Source organism: Cibotium barometz, chromosome 8, assembly GCF_041138505.1.
Source record: "Cibotium barometz isolate CiBa-2024 chromosome 8, ASM4113850v1, whole genome shotgun sequence".
NCBI lineage: Eukaryota > Viridiplantae > Streptophyta > Polypodiopsida > Cyatheales > Cibotiaceae > Cibotium > Cibotium barometz.
In genome coordinates, this window is record NC_141053.1 from 38510902 (window position 1) to 38523939 (window position 13038).

Consider the following 13038-nt stretch of genomic DNA (forward strand, 5'->3'; position numbering starts at 1 on the left):
TAGAGATACAGTATCACTTTGAACGTGAGAAGATCTTGGCGGGTGACATCTTGCTACTTTATTGTTCGACGGAGGACAATGCGGCGGACCTCTTCACGAAGTCTCTACCTCAGGCTACGCTCAGGCGGCACTCCAGCTCCCTTGGGTTGGTTTCAAGGCCAGGAGCTGAGAGGGGGTGTTAGAAGTCATCTCCTGTCTATTTATATACACCAGGGCCTCTGTTGTGGGTGTGCCCGCTCGTATATCATTTTTCCACACTCCCCGTATTTTTTCCCTATTTTTTCCCATTTTTCCTAGTGGAGGGAGGGCTGCCAGATGATGCCAGGAGCACCCCATTGCTGGCCAACTGGAGCTTGATCAGTCGTGGGCTTCAAGGTTGCTGGCCGACTGCTTTTCCATCAGTCGTGGGCATCAGGATGCTGGCCGACTGCATTTATGCAATCGTGGGAGTTTTCTCCAGTCGTGGGCACTCTCTGCTGCTGGCCGACTGCCCTCTAGGAGTTGTATATATAGCCCCTCAGCCCCCACCACTTTCTCATTCAGTTTTTCCGGGATCTTGTGTATAGAGAAGAGTTTACACACCTATCTCTCTGTGTTTCTTGTGCTGATTATTTTCTGCAGTCTACTTGCTCTTGTCTACCCAAGTTTGGTTATCATTTCCGCTGCATATTCTGACATGTGTATGGCTGTAGAGGTTACTTGCAGATCTTTGTGAGTGTCAGCAAACACCCACTACCAAACTCACTGACAGCAGAAAGCTATGGCCGTGGCATAGAATCCAATTTTCCATGCACATACAAAGCACATAGAGATACATTATCACTATGTCAAGGAGAGGCTCCAAGTAGGGGAGATCACTTTAACCTACTGCTCTACAGACGATAACATTTCTGATTTGTTTACAAAGGCATTGCCTCGAGAGAAGTTGAAGTTGCTTTAGGCTTACTCTCCTACAGAGAGTAATATGCATCCTTGTACATATTCACATAACCACTACATGGGGGATTTGAGGGAATATGCTTATATGTAGTGCTACCATGTGAACAGGCACTTTTGTCCTACAGGTTTATCCCCCTGGACATTTGGTGTAAAAGGACACCTAGACTAGGTTTGTTGTTATCACTTGTACTTCTCACACGGATCATTATTGTGTGAATATACGAGCAAGTACTTCTCCCTCTCTCTCTCAATCGACTTGCTTCATGTGTGTGTGTGTGTGTGTGTGTGTGTGTGTGTGAGAGAGAGAGAGAGAGAGCTTCCATTGCTCTACAAACCCGAACACTAGGTTCTTGTGTACCACCAACAATAGCATTCATCCCATGCTTTTCCCAAACACGCTTTTCGGAGAGCTAAAATTAACCCTCAGCTCTGTAGCTCCCTTTTTCTTTCTTAAAATAGAGAACAGATCCATAAATGCACAAAAATCAGGAGTTTGCTTTTGCTTTTTTCAGTGTATGCTTTTTTGATGAATATTATAAAATAACCCACACAATTGTCCAAGCCATGCCACTTTATGCTTTTAAGCACATTCACATGTCGTATACGATTTCCACAAAAAAAAAGCGTACCTGTCCATATACAAATCTCATGCATGTTTTTTTCTCATAGAAAACTTAATTTAGAACAGTATGTTTTTTTAACATACATGTACTTTTCACATGCACCCATCAAAATAGATGCATGTAAAAAAGAACCATCCTTTTTTCCGGTGCGTGTGCTGTTACATGTGCACCTTATCAAAAATAGGTGTGCAATTTTCACACGCAGGTGTGCTTTCATGTATGCACAATCTGCCCGCCCCCCCCCCTCCTCTCTACAGCTACTGTGGTCTTTTCTTAAGACCTCAAGAAAACTTTATGTTTACTTTCAATTTTTTCCTCTTTCAAAAATCTCACACAAGCCGGAAACCCAACACGTACAAGTAGACATGCATCACATCCTAGAAACTAGGTACCAATGGAAAGTCAAAGTTATTTCCCAAAGTTAAAAAAAACCAAAGTGTGATCTGGACTCCATGAGAGACTAACTCACAAAGTTTTGAATCATCAACTCAATCATGAGTAGCATAAACTATGGCATCCCCACTCACGTCATCAGCGCCCAAGAGTAGATGCAGGTTCATACATAAAGACTTATTCTAGAATTCTTTAGCCATACCTAAATACTTGTTCTTCTCCAACAAAACTTTGGAAGCATCTGCCATTTCTCCTGAATCTGAACCACTTTGATCTGTCTGCGGCCTTGCAGGTAGATTTTCCAAATGTTGAAAATGATGCCGGATCGCATAGTCCGCCAATGTGCGAACAATCTGTAAATCTTCCTTCGTTCTTGCTGCATGTATTTGATAAGACCCAATTCGGAGGAATGACTGAGCCACACGGCAGACTACAGCCCCTGGCTCCTCTTTGGGATTTCCACTACATAATAAGAAAAAATGAACGTTCATAAATGTATCATATCCAGGCATCACTTCTGTGCTAAAAATTGTTATAAGATAGCCTAAATTGCTGAATTAAAAAAGCATGTTTGGATGGTCCATGACAGATTTTATTTCCTAAGAGATACCCTTAGCTCTCATGACACAAAAGTCACATACTGCTCTTGACATGGGCATAATGTGCATGCCCAAGATAGTTGCATGATCTCAGACTATCTACTAGTTGTGTGAAGAAACTTTCAGCTGCCCCATCCAGATCTGAAGTGCATGGGACTTGTATTGCAGGTATGTCCATGGTTGAAAAAAACCTCCAAGTGGTAAAGGAATGACTTTTTTGTAGCTGCATCCTGATCCCATAAGTATGAGGTAGATGTTTCCATCTTCAGCTGCCTGTACCCCTTTTAACAACTCTGTGAAGAGTTGTCACCATCCCTTCTTGCAGGCAACATGATGGCATGTACTCTTGTCCTGTTATATCGTTGGCATGAACTGGCTATGGGGTATAGTTGATAACTCAAGGGTGACGGTAGATGTAATATAGGTTTGCAGATTGCTGAGAGGGAGTTAGTTAATAATCCCATGGAAGTAGCGCTATCAATAGGGCCTGGGCTATATCACCAAGTGTTGACTTTTGTACAGCAAGATCCAATATGATATCTATGAACTACATAGAGGAATGTAGTATTACGTAGTAACAAACTGAATACAAGCAGTTACAAACATTTCACAAATGATAACTCCAGAAAGTAATTAAAATTCTTATATGAAAAGAGGCTAAGACGAGGAACCTACTCATAAAACATGTCTCGTATAACACCATTGCCTGTAGTCACAAGGCAAAGAGCACGTGTGGTTGGAACCCCAAGGAAATGCATAGATTCACTGCACAAGAACTCCCGTACGCTACTGCGGAGAACTGCAAGCCCATCAGCTGAGCGACTATATGGAGTCCTTCCTGCACCTTTTAGTTGTAGCTCCCACCGCTCCCCTCTTTTATTTAGTAACTCTCCTATAGTAATCGCCCTTCCATCTCCAAGCTGTCCTGCCCAGAATCCAAACTGATGGCCACCATAGCATTGAGCATACGGCAAACTACACAAAGCAAAACCGTCAATATGGCAGTTACACAAAATACCACCATAAAAATACTTGCTTAAGAGTCGCATCTTATAAACCACAAGACCTCCCTTACCTGCCTTTCAACTGCGCGGCACCTGAAAAAATCACTGGCAAATCTGTTCTCTCGAACCTGTAGAAAAGAAAACATGGGCTTAACGAAATCATGCACAAGCCTCAGCCAAATAGCCAATTCACTAAGAAATTAATCATGCAACACACAGCACCAAAACCAGGGACAAGCCTTAATTGACAAGGCAATTCAACACTGAGACTGACCTACATCTGCCCTGTTGTCACTTTCTTGCATTGCAAACATAGAGGTTTTTTCTTGACAATATAGACAAAGCATGGGAAAAATCAACTTATCCGGTTCCTTTGCCATCTTCTTGCATCTTTCTTCTATGTGACCAAGCTTCTTGCAGTAACTGCATCTGATTGTCTTGCCCCCTTTCTTTCCTTTCCATTTGGTTGCCATAGCTCTGTTTGTATCAAATTACCTTTTCACCTTGCTCCTTAAGACAACGGTCTTCTTCTATTAACACTAAAAACATGTCATTAAAGGGTGTCTCTCCGGCCACTCTCAGAAATGTCAAATCTTTGAAAACATGGGGACTTCTATGGAAGAACAACCTTCTTATCGTCTTCTTCAACATTCACTCCTAGGCTTGAGAGTTGTTGCAGAATGGAGCCAAGTTTGCTCACGTGCTCTCCCAAGGTCTCTTCTTCATTCATTTTTAGACCTTCAATTTTTTCTTCAAAAAAACCTGAAGAGTTATTTATTTTGTTGCCAAACAAATTTTCCAATGTGTCCCATACCTCACTGGCACTCTTGTTGAAGTCCACATGGTGAACAAGATGGTGAGACAATGCAAGGCCACTGTAAACGGACCAAAAGTTGTCCTCATCGGATAAAGGCAAAGCTTTGTCTGCCAGGTTGAGAAGTGGATGCCATTAAACTTTTTTCTCCTAAAACTTCCCTTGATGCTCCTCATATTTCTGAAAAGCCCCAAATTTTTGCAGATCCACAAGCTTCGATGTTGCCCTAAAGCTGTAAGACTATTGTGCTATGAATGTGTGAACAGACTGCATAGAGGCAGCGGAAGGCTTAGAACACACTGTACACAACACACGTATCGTAACCCTAAACTACTTTGTATAATGTACAGATTCTGTAAATACATAATATTACAAAATAATCCTTGCAGAAGATGACCCAAAATATCAACTTCTACTTCCCAGCCCTTGATAAACACCCTTTTAAGTGTAAAGGATGGCTGAATTATGATCTACACAGTCTTCTCGTGCCTTTGCTCCTCTTCTAAGACTCCAAAATTCCAAATCTGTTAGACGAATTATAAGGGAACCCAACTAGTGCTTAAATATCTCTCTACATGCCCATTCAGCTGATTATAGAGCTGTCGGCCTGTTTTTATGCTCCACGACTGCTTCGTGTGAGCCCACGACTACCCAAGTGCTGCCTAGCCTATCATGTGCACAGTGTGTATCTTGTTAGAAGTCATCTCCTGTCTATATTTATACACCAGGGCCTCTGTTGTGGGTGTCATGGCCCTGTGAAAATGGAGCAGGACAAGTGTGGGCATGGTGGTTGCAGGGTCAGAATATTTTATGATTCACATGGGGGGTGCCCGGACAGTGTTTAAGATGTGTGGACATCCCTAGGTGTGAAGGGGGAAACTAAAAACATTAAGTTTTAATGTTTATTGAAGTTTGCCCCTAGGCCTTAGTGGCCCTAGGAACTTATTTAAGTTGGGGCCCTAGGGATTAAATTGGGGAGGAGTTTTCTCTCTCTTCTCTCTCTCTCTTCCCTTTTTGGGGAATCGTGTAGCAAAAGGAGAAGTTCCCTCATGCGCTTGAATCCTAGCGTGGAAAAGCTCAAGAGAAAGGAGAAGGCGGCTGATTTGCTGTGTGCGGGAGCTGTTTTTCTGAGTAGAATCAGCCGTACAGCACTGTACGGCCAGAACTGGGCACACTCTCTCTCTCTCTTTCTCCTCTGTTGCTGGCGGCGCACAGAACTGCTGCTGGTTTGGCTGCGCAGAAGCCCTGTACAGGCTGTACAGTCTGTTTTCCAGCAAGTACACATTGTACAGCTGCCGTACAGTGTACGGGCAGCAAGGTACAACAAGTACAGTCGCTGCAGAGGTGCTGACAGGTGGCTGGACAGACCTGAATACACAGATTCAGGCAGGTACAGAAGTGGACAGCAGGCTGTTTGTGCAAGTACAACTCCTGGCACGTATCCCGAGGCGGTACAGACGGGTACTGTGCTGAATTTCAGATCTGTATTTTCAAGGACAGCATAGGAGTGAGCATCAGGAGGAGGATACAGGCAAGTGCAAGCACACGTGTGAAGCAGGGTTGTGGATTCAAGTGCCTGCAGGCACAGATTGGTGCTGTTGCTTCCTCCAGTGTTGTTTCAAGAGCTGAACTTGGTAAGCTCTGTTTCTGTTCATCCATCTCTCTTTCTACTGCTTGATGTCTGCTACAGGTATGTGTTATCTGGCTCCTTGTGAGAGGAGGGGTATGGCAGATTGACAAGGGATTAAGACAGAGATTGGACAGCACATGTATGTTTGAGCTGAGAAGATGTATCATGCTCTTGAGTTATGCCAGATGTATGCCCATGGCTGGCCTGTTTTGTGATCTTGGCCGATCAGAGGGAGGCACAGTGTGTTGCTTGAGGACACAGATCTGTGTGCATAGATCCTCTGTGCTGAGAAGGATTTGTGGGCCATCAGATTGGACTTACAGGTGTAAACTCTTGGCTGGTCTTTGTGTTGTACTCAGCCATACATATTATTTTAATTGAATAAAGAAATACCGCAAGGGGCGCCAAGCTTTGGGGCCAACAGGTGTCGTTGTGTTTTCAGATTTGGGCACTCTAGCTCCAATCTGTGTTTTGTTTCTCATTTAGACTACAAGTGGACGGGTGATTGCTCCTACCGCACTCTGGTTTTCTATCAGAGGCCGGTTTCAAGGTTCCGTCCCCGGGACCAATCATCAACTTTCTGAAGGGGGTGAGCTCGTGGTTGCTTTGAAGAAAGCCATCGCTGAAAATTCAGCAATCGTGTCTGATACAGAGGAAGAGTACTTCTATCATGAAGAAGAAGAGCAAGAGACTTCTCCTGAGAGAGATGTATCTGAGGATATCTTTGCAGGAGAACAGGCTGCAGATGTTGAGCCTTATGAGGATGTAACACAGCCAGAAGATGTGCATGGTAAAGAGGATGATGATGCTCGGTTCAAAGATCGATTGGCTAGTGTTATGGATACTTTTATGCAGCTCACACAAAGCGAGAGATTTGCTGAATTTTTGAGATCTCGCACAGAGCCCCGCACAGAGCCCCAGAAAAAGAAGAAGAAGGTTCGTTCAAAGAATCTTTCTCAGGGTCATAGTGGTACCACTCCACAGGATCCATCTCCTGCCCAGTTTCCGAACATGCAGCATGCTTTTGGTGCTAACCCACAGAGTTCCTTCTATGGACAGCCACCTATTCCTCAGCAGAACATGCATCCAGGGTACTTTGGTGGTGGCTCGGTGTTCCAATCCATGACTGGGGGTTATCCTCAGGGAGGCATGGGTATGTGTGGGCCTTTTGGAGCCAATTTTCAGCCTGGCATGCAAGGGAATATGTATGGTGGTATGCAGTCCGGTATGGCTGGAAATATGTTTGCAGGCATGCAACCTGGGATGCAAGGCAATATGTTTGGTGGCATGCAGCCAGGTATGCATAATGGAATGTATGGAAACATGGCTGGAATGTATGGTATGCCTGGCATGGGAATGGGAAATGTTGACCCAATGATGGGTATGAATGTTGGGGGCAGCAATCTCACGAAACCACTTCCATATGATAATCTAACGCCTATGGGAAAGGCGAAGGATTACAAGGAAGGGGGAGCTGCAGTGAAGTTTGACACTTTCAGTGGGGCCAAGGATAAATTGAAGGCACTTACCTTTTTACAGCAGTTTGATGCTGCTTTTTCTGGTGGGAATTACACAGAGTCCTCAAAGGTGAGGAAAGCTCCCACTTTTCTCAAGGGCAATGCTTTGCAGTGGTGGTCTACTCTTCTTTTGCAGGGCATAGCACCCACCACATGGGTTCAATTCAAACAGGTTTTCTCTTCCGTATGGCTCACATCTACATTTGAGGTGGATGTTATGACAGCATGGCACAAGCTGGATGCTTCAAAGTGTGATAGTTTGGAGGATTATAACAAGAAGTTTTGGGAAGCTCTACTCCCAGTGACTTCTTATCGTGCCGTGCCATTATCTGAGCAGGTTGAGAAATATTGTTGTGGGCTGCCCAAGGAGGTACGAGATTACTGTATAAAGACAAGAGTAACGAACATGTCACAGATGATTGAAAATGCCATGACAGCTAATGCGTTACTCACAGGTGGTTCATCTGGGTTTAAAGGCAGTAAGAAATTGGGCAAGAAAGCTGAAAAATTTGGGCATGCTTCTCGTGATGCTAAAGGGTCTACAGAGACAAAGTATAAGAAGTTGCCAATGCCCAAGAGGACTTCTGAGGAAAGACAGGCTTTGAGAGATGCTCAAAAGTGTTTTTACTGTACTGAAGAGGGACATATGTCATTCAATTGTCCCAAAAGAACGTCCAAGAAGGACCCTGACAATAAAGGAGAGCCCAAGCCAAAGAAACAAAAGCCTTCTGCAGGCTTAGTTCCTGATCTTGTGGGGGAGCAGCTAAGTGGTGAAGCTACAGAGTTGTGCAGGGCATGGGGCAAAGTGAGAGATCAGAATGCTTTGATCTTCTTTGACACAGGTGCTCGAGCCAACTTCATTTCACCAGATTTGGCTGGCCGATTGGGGATTCGCGCAGAGGAGATGGGGCCGTTACATGAGGCTAATATGGCTTGTCCAGGGTATGCAGAACCCGTTACTCCTATCATTGGGAAGCTTCGGCTTCATTTGCAGGGTTATGTGGACAGCGAGGAGTTCTTCATCATGCCTTTGGATGGCTGTGATGTTTTGTTGGGGATGCCATGGTGCCACAGGGTACATGTGGTGGTGGATACTTACAATAGGAAAATTACTCTAACTCATAGAGGAAAAGAGCATGTATTGGATGTAAAACTCAAAGGGGAATCTGTTCCTATTGTATCCGCTTCGGCGATTTCATCAATAATCAAAAAGCATCTTTCCGCGTACTTGATTTATGTAAAGGATGCACAGGATGATGAGTCTAAGTCTAATTTGTCAATGTTAGATAAGGACAGGGCTGATTTCTTAAGTGGGTTTCAAGACTGTTTTTCCGAGTCATTGCCAGGAGAATTACCTCCTGAGAGGCCAGAAGATCATGCCATAGATCTGATTCCTGGTAGTACTCCACCGAATAGACCGCCGTATCGTGTTAGTGCAGCCCAACAGGAAGAGATTATGAGTCAGGTGCAGGAGCTATTGAATAAGGGGTTGATTCAGCCTAGCTCATCACCCTTTTGCTCACCTGTGCTCTTAGTGCAGAAGAAGGATGGTTCTTGGCGCATGTGTATAGATTACAGGGCGCTGAATAAGAATACCATCAAGAATCGATTCCCCATACCGAGGATCGATGACATCTTGGACCGCTTACAGGGCTCCACAGTTTTTAGTCGTATTGACTTGAAAAGCGGGTATCATCAGATACGCATTAGACCCGAGGATGTGCATAAGACAGCATTCCGAACCACGTTTGGGTTGTATGAGTTCTTGGTTATGCCCTTTGGTTTAACGAATGCGCCTGCCACATTTAACAGAATGATGGACAGGATTTTCAAGCCTCATAGAGAGTTTGTGGGCACATTCTTTGATGATATGATTGTGCATTCACGAACTGAGGAAGAGCATAGAAGGCATTTGGCCATTGTGTTTGCAGAACTCAGAAACCATAGATTGGTGGTTAATGGCAAGAAGAGTGAGTTTTTCTTGCAGGAGATACATTTCTTGGGGCATATTGTGTCTGGTCATGGAGTCCGTATGGATCCAGCAAAGGTGGAAGCAATACTTAATTGGCCAGCTTTGAGGACCGTGCATGATGTACGCAGCTTTTTAGGATTGTGTTCCTATTACAGGCGTTACATACGGCACTTTGCCGAAATTGCTTCGCCTCTTCATGCTTTGACGAAGAAAGCAACTCCGTTTAGATGGGCTGATCGGGAAATTACAGCATTCAAAAGGCTCAAAGAAAAGCTTACTTCGGACCCAGTATTGGTGTTACCGGATCTCCGAAAGGCTTTTGTTGTCCAGTGTGATGCATGTGGAAGTAGCATTGGTGCAGTTCTCATGCAAGAGGGACATGTGATAGCCTATGAGAGTAGAGTTTTGCAAGATGCTGAGAAGCATTTACAGGTGTATGAGAAAGAGATGTTGGCTGTAATTCACGCTCTTTCTACATGGAAACACTACTTGCTTGGGGCTGATTTTACTGTACAGACAGATCATCAGACCTTGCGTTACTTCCTCACGCAGACTAAGCTTTCAGAGAAGCATATGCGTTGGGCAAACTTTTTGTCAATGTTTCACTTCCAGATTGTGCATGTGGAAGGCAAAAAGAATGTAGTGGCAGATGCTTTGTCACGCAAGCCACAGGTCTCTGCAGTTTCACTTGCTTATCATCATGAGCTTGATGAAATGAAAGAGCAGTATGTCCATGATGAGGATTTTGAAAGGTTGTATGATCAGATGTCTGAGGGTCAGCGGCATGAGCATTACACTCTCAGAGATGGGTTTTTATTGATGCATGGCAGACTGTGTGTTACCAGGCCATTGCGACTCAAGGTTATGATTGAAAGTCATGCTCCACCGTATGCAGGTCATAGAGGCGGTCAAAGCAGTGGAGACTTTCTTTTATTGGCCAACCTTGAGAAGAGATGTTGATGCCTTTGTGAGGCAATGCATCGTATGTCAGAAGGTAAAGTTTGACCGTCAGAAGACACCAGGGTTATTACAGCCTTTACCTATTCCGGATAGACCTTGGGAGAGCATTGCCATGGATTTTGTATTTGATCTTCCACGGACACAAACGGGAAATGATGGCATCTGGACTATCATATGCAGGTTCAGTAAGCAGGCACATTTCATTCCCGTGAGGAAGACAATTAAAGTGGATCATATGGTGAAGTTGTTCATGGCGAACATCTTCAAGTATCATGGCTTGCCTACGTCTATCATTAGTGACCGTGATCCACGGATGACGAGTTTGTTTTGGAGAGGGTTGTTCGACAACATGGGTACAACTCTCAAGTTTTCATCGTCATTTCATCCACAGACAGATGGTCAGTCAGAAGAGGCTAACTCTACAGTGTTGGATCTTCTCAAGTGTTATGTGTCAGAGCACAAGCAACAATGGGAAAAGTATCTTCCTCTAGTGGAGTTTGCATATAACAACACTGTACATAGCTCGACAGGCAAGGCGCCTTTTGAGATTGTAGAAGGAGGGAAGAAGATACCACCCATTTTGCATACAAAGGATAAGATCTTTGAGGCTGATCAGTATGTGGAGAGCTTGGATGAAGCTTATCGGAGAGTTAAGTTGGCCCTCCAGAAAACTCAGCAAAAGCAAAAGAAAGCCGCAGACCGTCACAGACGTGATTTACAGTTTGCATTGGGTGATTGGGTTCTTTTGCGTTTTGAAAAGGCTAGACTCAAGAAGATGAAGGGTAAAGAGCGCTTATTCCCTAAGTTGAGTATGCGATATTATGGGCCTTTTCAGGTTTTGGAAAAGATTGGTGAGGTAACCTATCGTTTGAAGTTACCAGATCACTGGAGGATTCACAATGCTTTTCACGTGAGTCTTCTTAGACCTTTCCGTGGGGATGTGCCTGAGGATGTATCAGATGAGGCTCAGCCGGAAGTTGAGGAACTTGATGAGGTTCTGATTCCAGAGCAGATACTGGCACATAAAGAAAGGAAGGTACGAGGTAAAGTTTCCCGTCGCTATCTTGTGAAGTTCAAGAACTATTCACCGATGGATGCGAAGTGGATGGAGGAAGGTGACTTAACAGATTCACCTCAGGTTTTGCAGCTTTATCTCGATGCCTTTGAGTTAGAGCCGACTCTTATTGTGGCTCATTCAGGTTCAGCAGAGCATGGGTCTGGAGCATTACCTGATGCTCAAGAGGGGGGTAGCACCTCCACTCCCTTGATACAGACAGGCTCAGATGACATCTAGAGGTCGCTTGGTGCAGATTTTCTCTCACCCGAAGGTACTGAGGCTGACAGTACATCTGTTTATGGGACTTCTATGATATATGTGTACTAGTCACATGAGATTTTTGTGGATATGTATGGTTCACAGTGGTATACAACTTGGACTATTACTATGCCATTGGATTGCAGTGAATGATGATACATGTGTATGGCTCAGAGAGATTGGGACGCTGATCTTGCCATATTGTATATTTCACTTTGGATATTTTGATGCATCACCAGAATGCAATCGAGGACGCTTGCCATTTTTCAAGAGGGGGGTATGTCATGGCCCTGTGAAAATGGAGCAGGACAAGTGTGGGCATGGTGGTTGCAGGGTCAGAATATTTTATGATTCACATGGGGGGTGCCCGGACAGTGTTTAAGATGTGTGGACATCCCTAGGTGTGAAGGGGGAAACTAAAAACATTAAGTTTTAATGTTTATTGAAGTTTGCCCCTAGGCCTTAGTGGCCCTAGGAACTTATTTAAGTTGGGGCCCTAGGGATTAAATTGGGGAGGAGTTTTCTCTCTCTTCTCTCTCTCTCTTCCCTTTTTGGGGAATCGTGTAGCAAAAGGAGAAGTTCCCTCATGCGCTTGAATCCTAGCGTGGAAAAGCTCAAGAGAAAGGAGAAGGCGGCTGATTTGCTGTGTGCGGTAGCTGTTTTTCTGAGTAGAATCAGCCGTACAGCACTGTACGGCCAGAACTGGGCACACACTCTCTCTCTCTTTCTCCTCTGTTGCTGGCGGCGCACAGAACTGCTGCTGGTTTGGCTGCGCAGAAGCCCTGTACAGGCTGTACAGTCTGTTTTCCAGCAAGTACACATTGTACAGCTGCCGTACAGTGTACGGGCAGCAAGGTACAACAAGTACAGTCGCTGCAGAGGTGCTGACAGGTGGCTGGACAGACCTGAATACACAGATTCAGGCAGGTACAGAAGTGGACAGCAGGCTGTTTGTGCAAGTACAACTCTTGGCACGTATCCCGAGGCGGTACAGACGGGTACTGTGCTGAATTTCAGATCTGTATTTTCAAGGACAGCATAGGAGTGAGCATCAGGAGGAGGATACAGGCAAGTGCAAGCACACGTGTGAAGCAGGGTTGTGGATTCAAGTGCCTGCAGGCACAGATTGGTGCTGTTGCTTCCTCCAGTGTTGTTTCAAGAGCTGAACTTGGTAAGCTCTGTTTCTGTTCATCCATCTCTCTTTCTACTGCTTGATGTCTGCTGCAGGTATGTGTTATCTGGCTCCTTGTGAGAGGAGGGGTATGGCAGATT

General features: G+C 44.7%; 1 protein-coding gene across 2 annotated transcripts in view; it reads right to left on the minus strand.

The window, feature by feature from the left end:
* Positions 1–13038, minus strand: part of LOC147636229 (selenoprotein O) — a 78799-nt gene that overhangs the window by 29293 nt on the left and 36468 nt on the right. For both annotated transcript variants that reach the window (XR_015266504.1, XM_086801661.1), the window contains exons 3-5: positions 3630–3686; positions 3230–3529; positions 2158–2417 (exon numbers count right to left, since the gene is read on the minus strand). Coding sequence is in view for 1 of the 2 variants with exons in the window: in XM_086801661.1 (XP_086657787.1) it covers positions 2158–2417; positions 3230–3529; positions 3630–3686 (617 nt within the window). In the remaining variant the exon portion in view is untranslated. The remainder of the gene's footprint in view (positions 1–2157; positions 2418–3229; positions 3530–3629; positions 3687–13038) is intronic.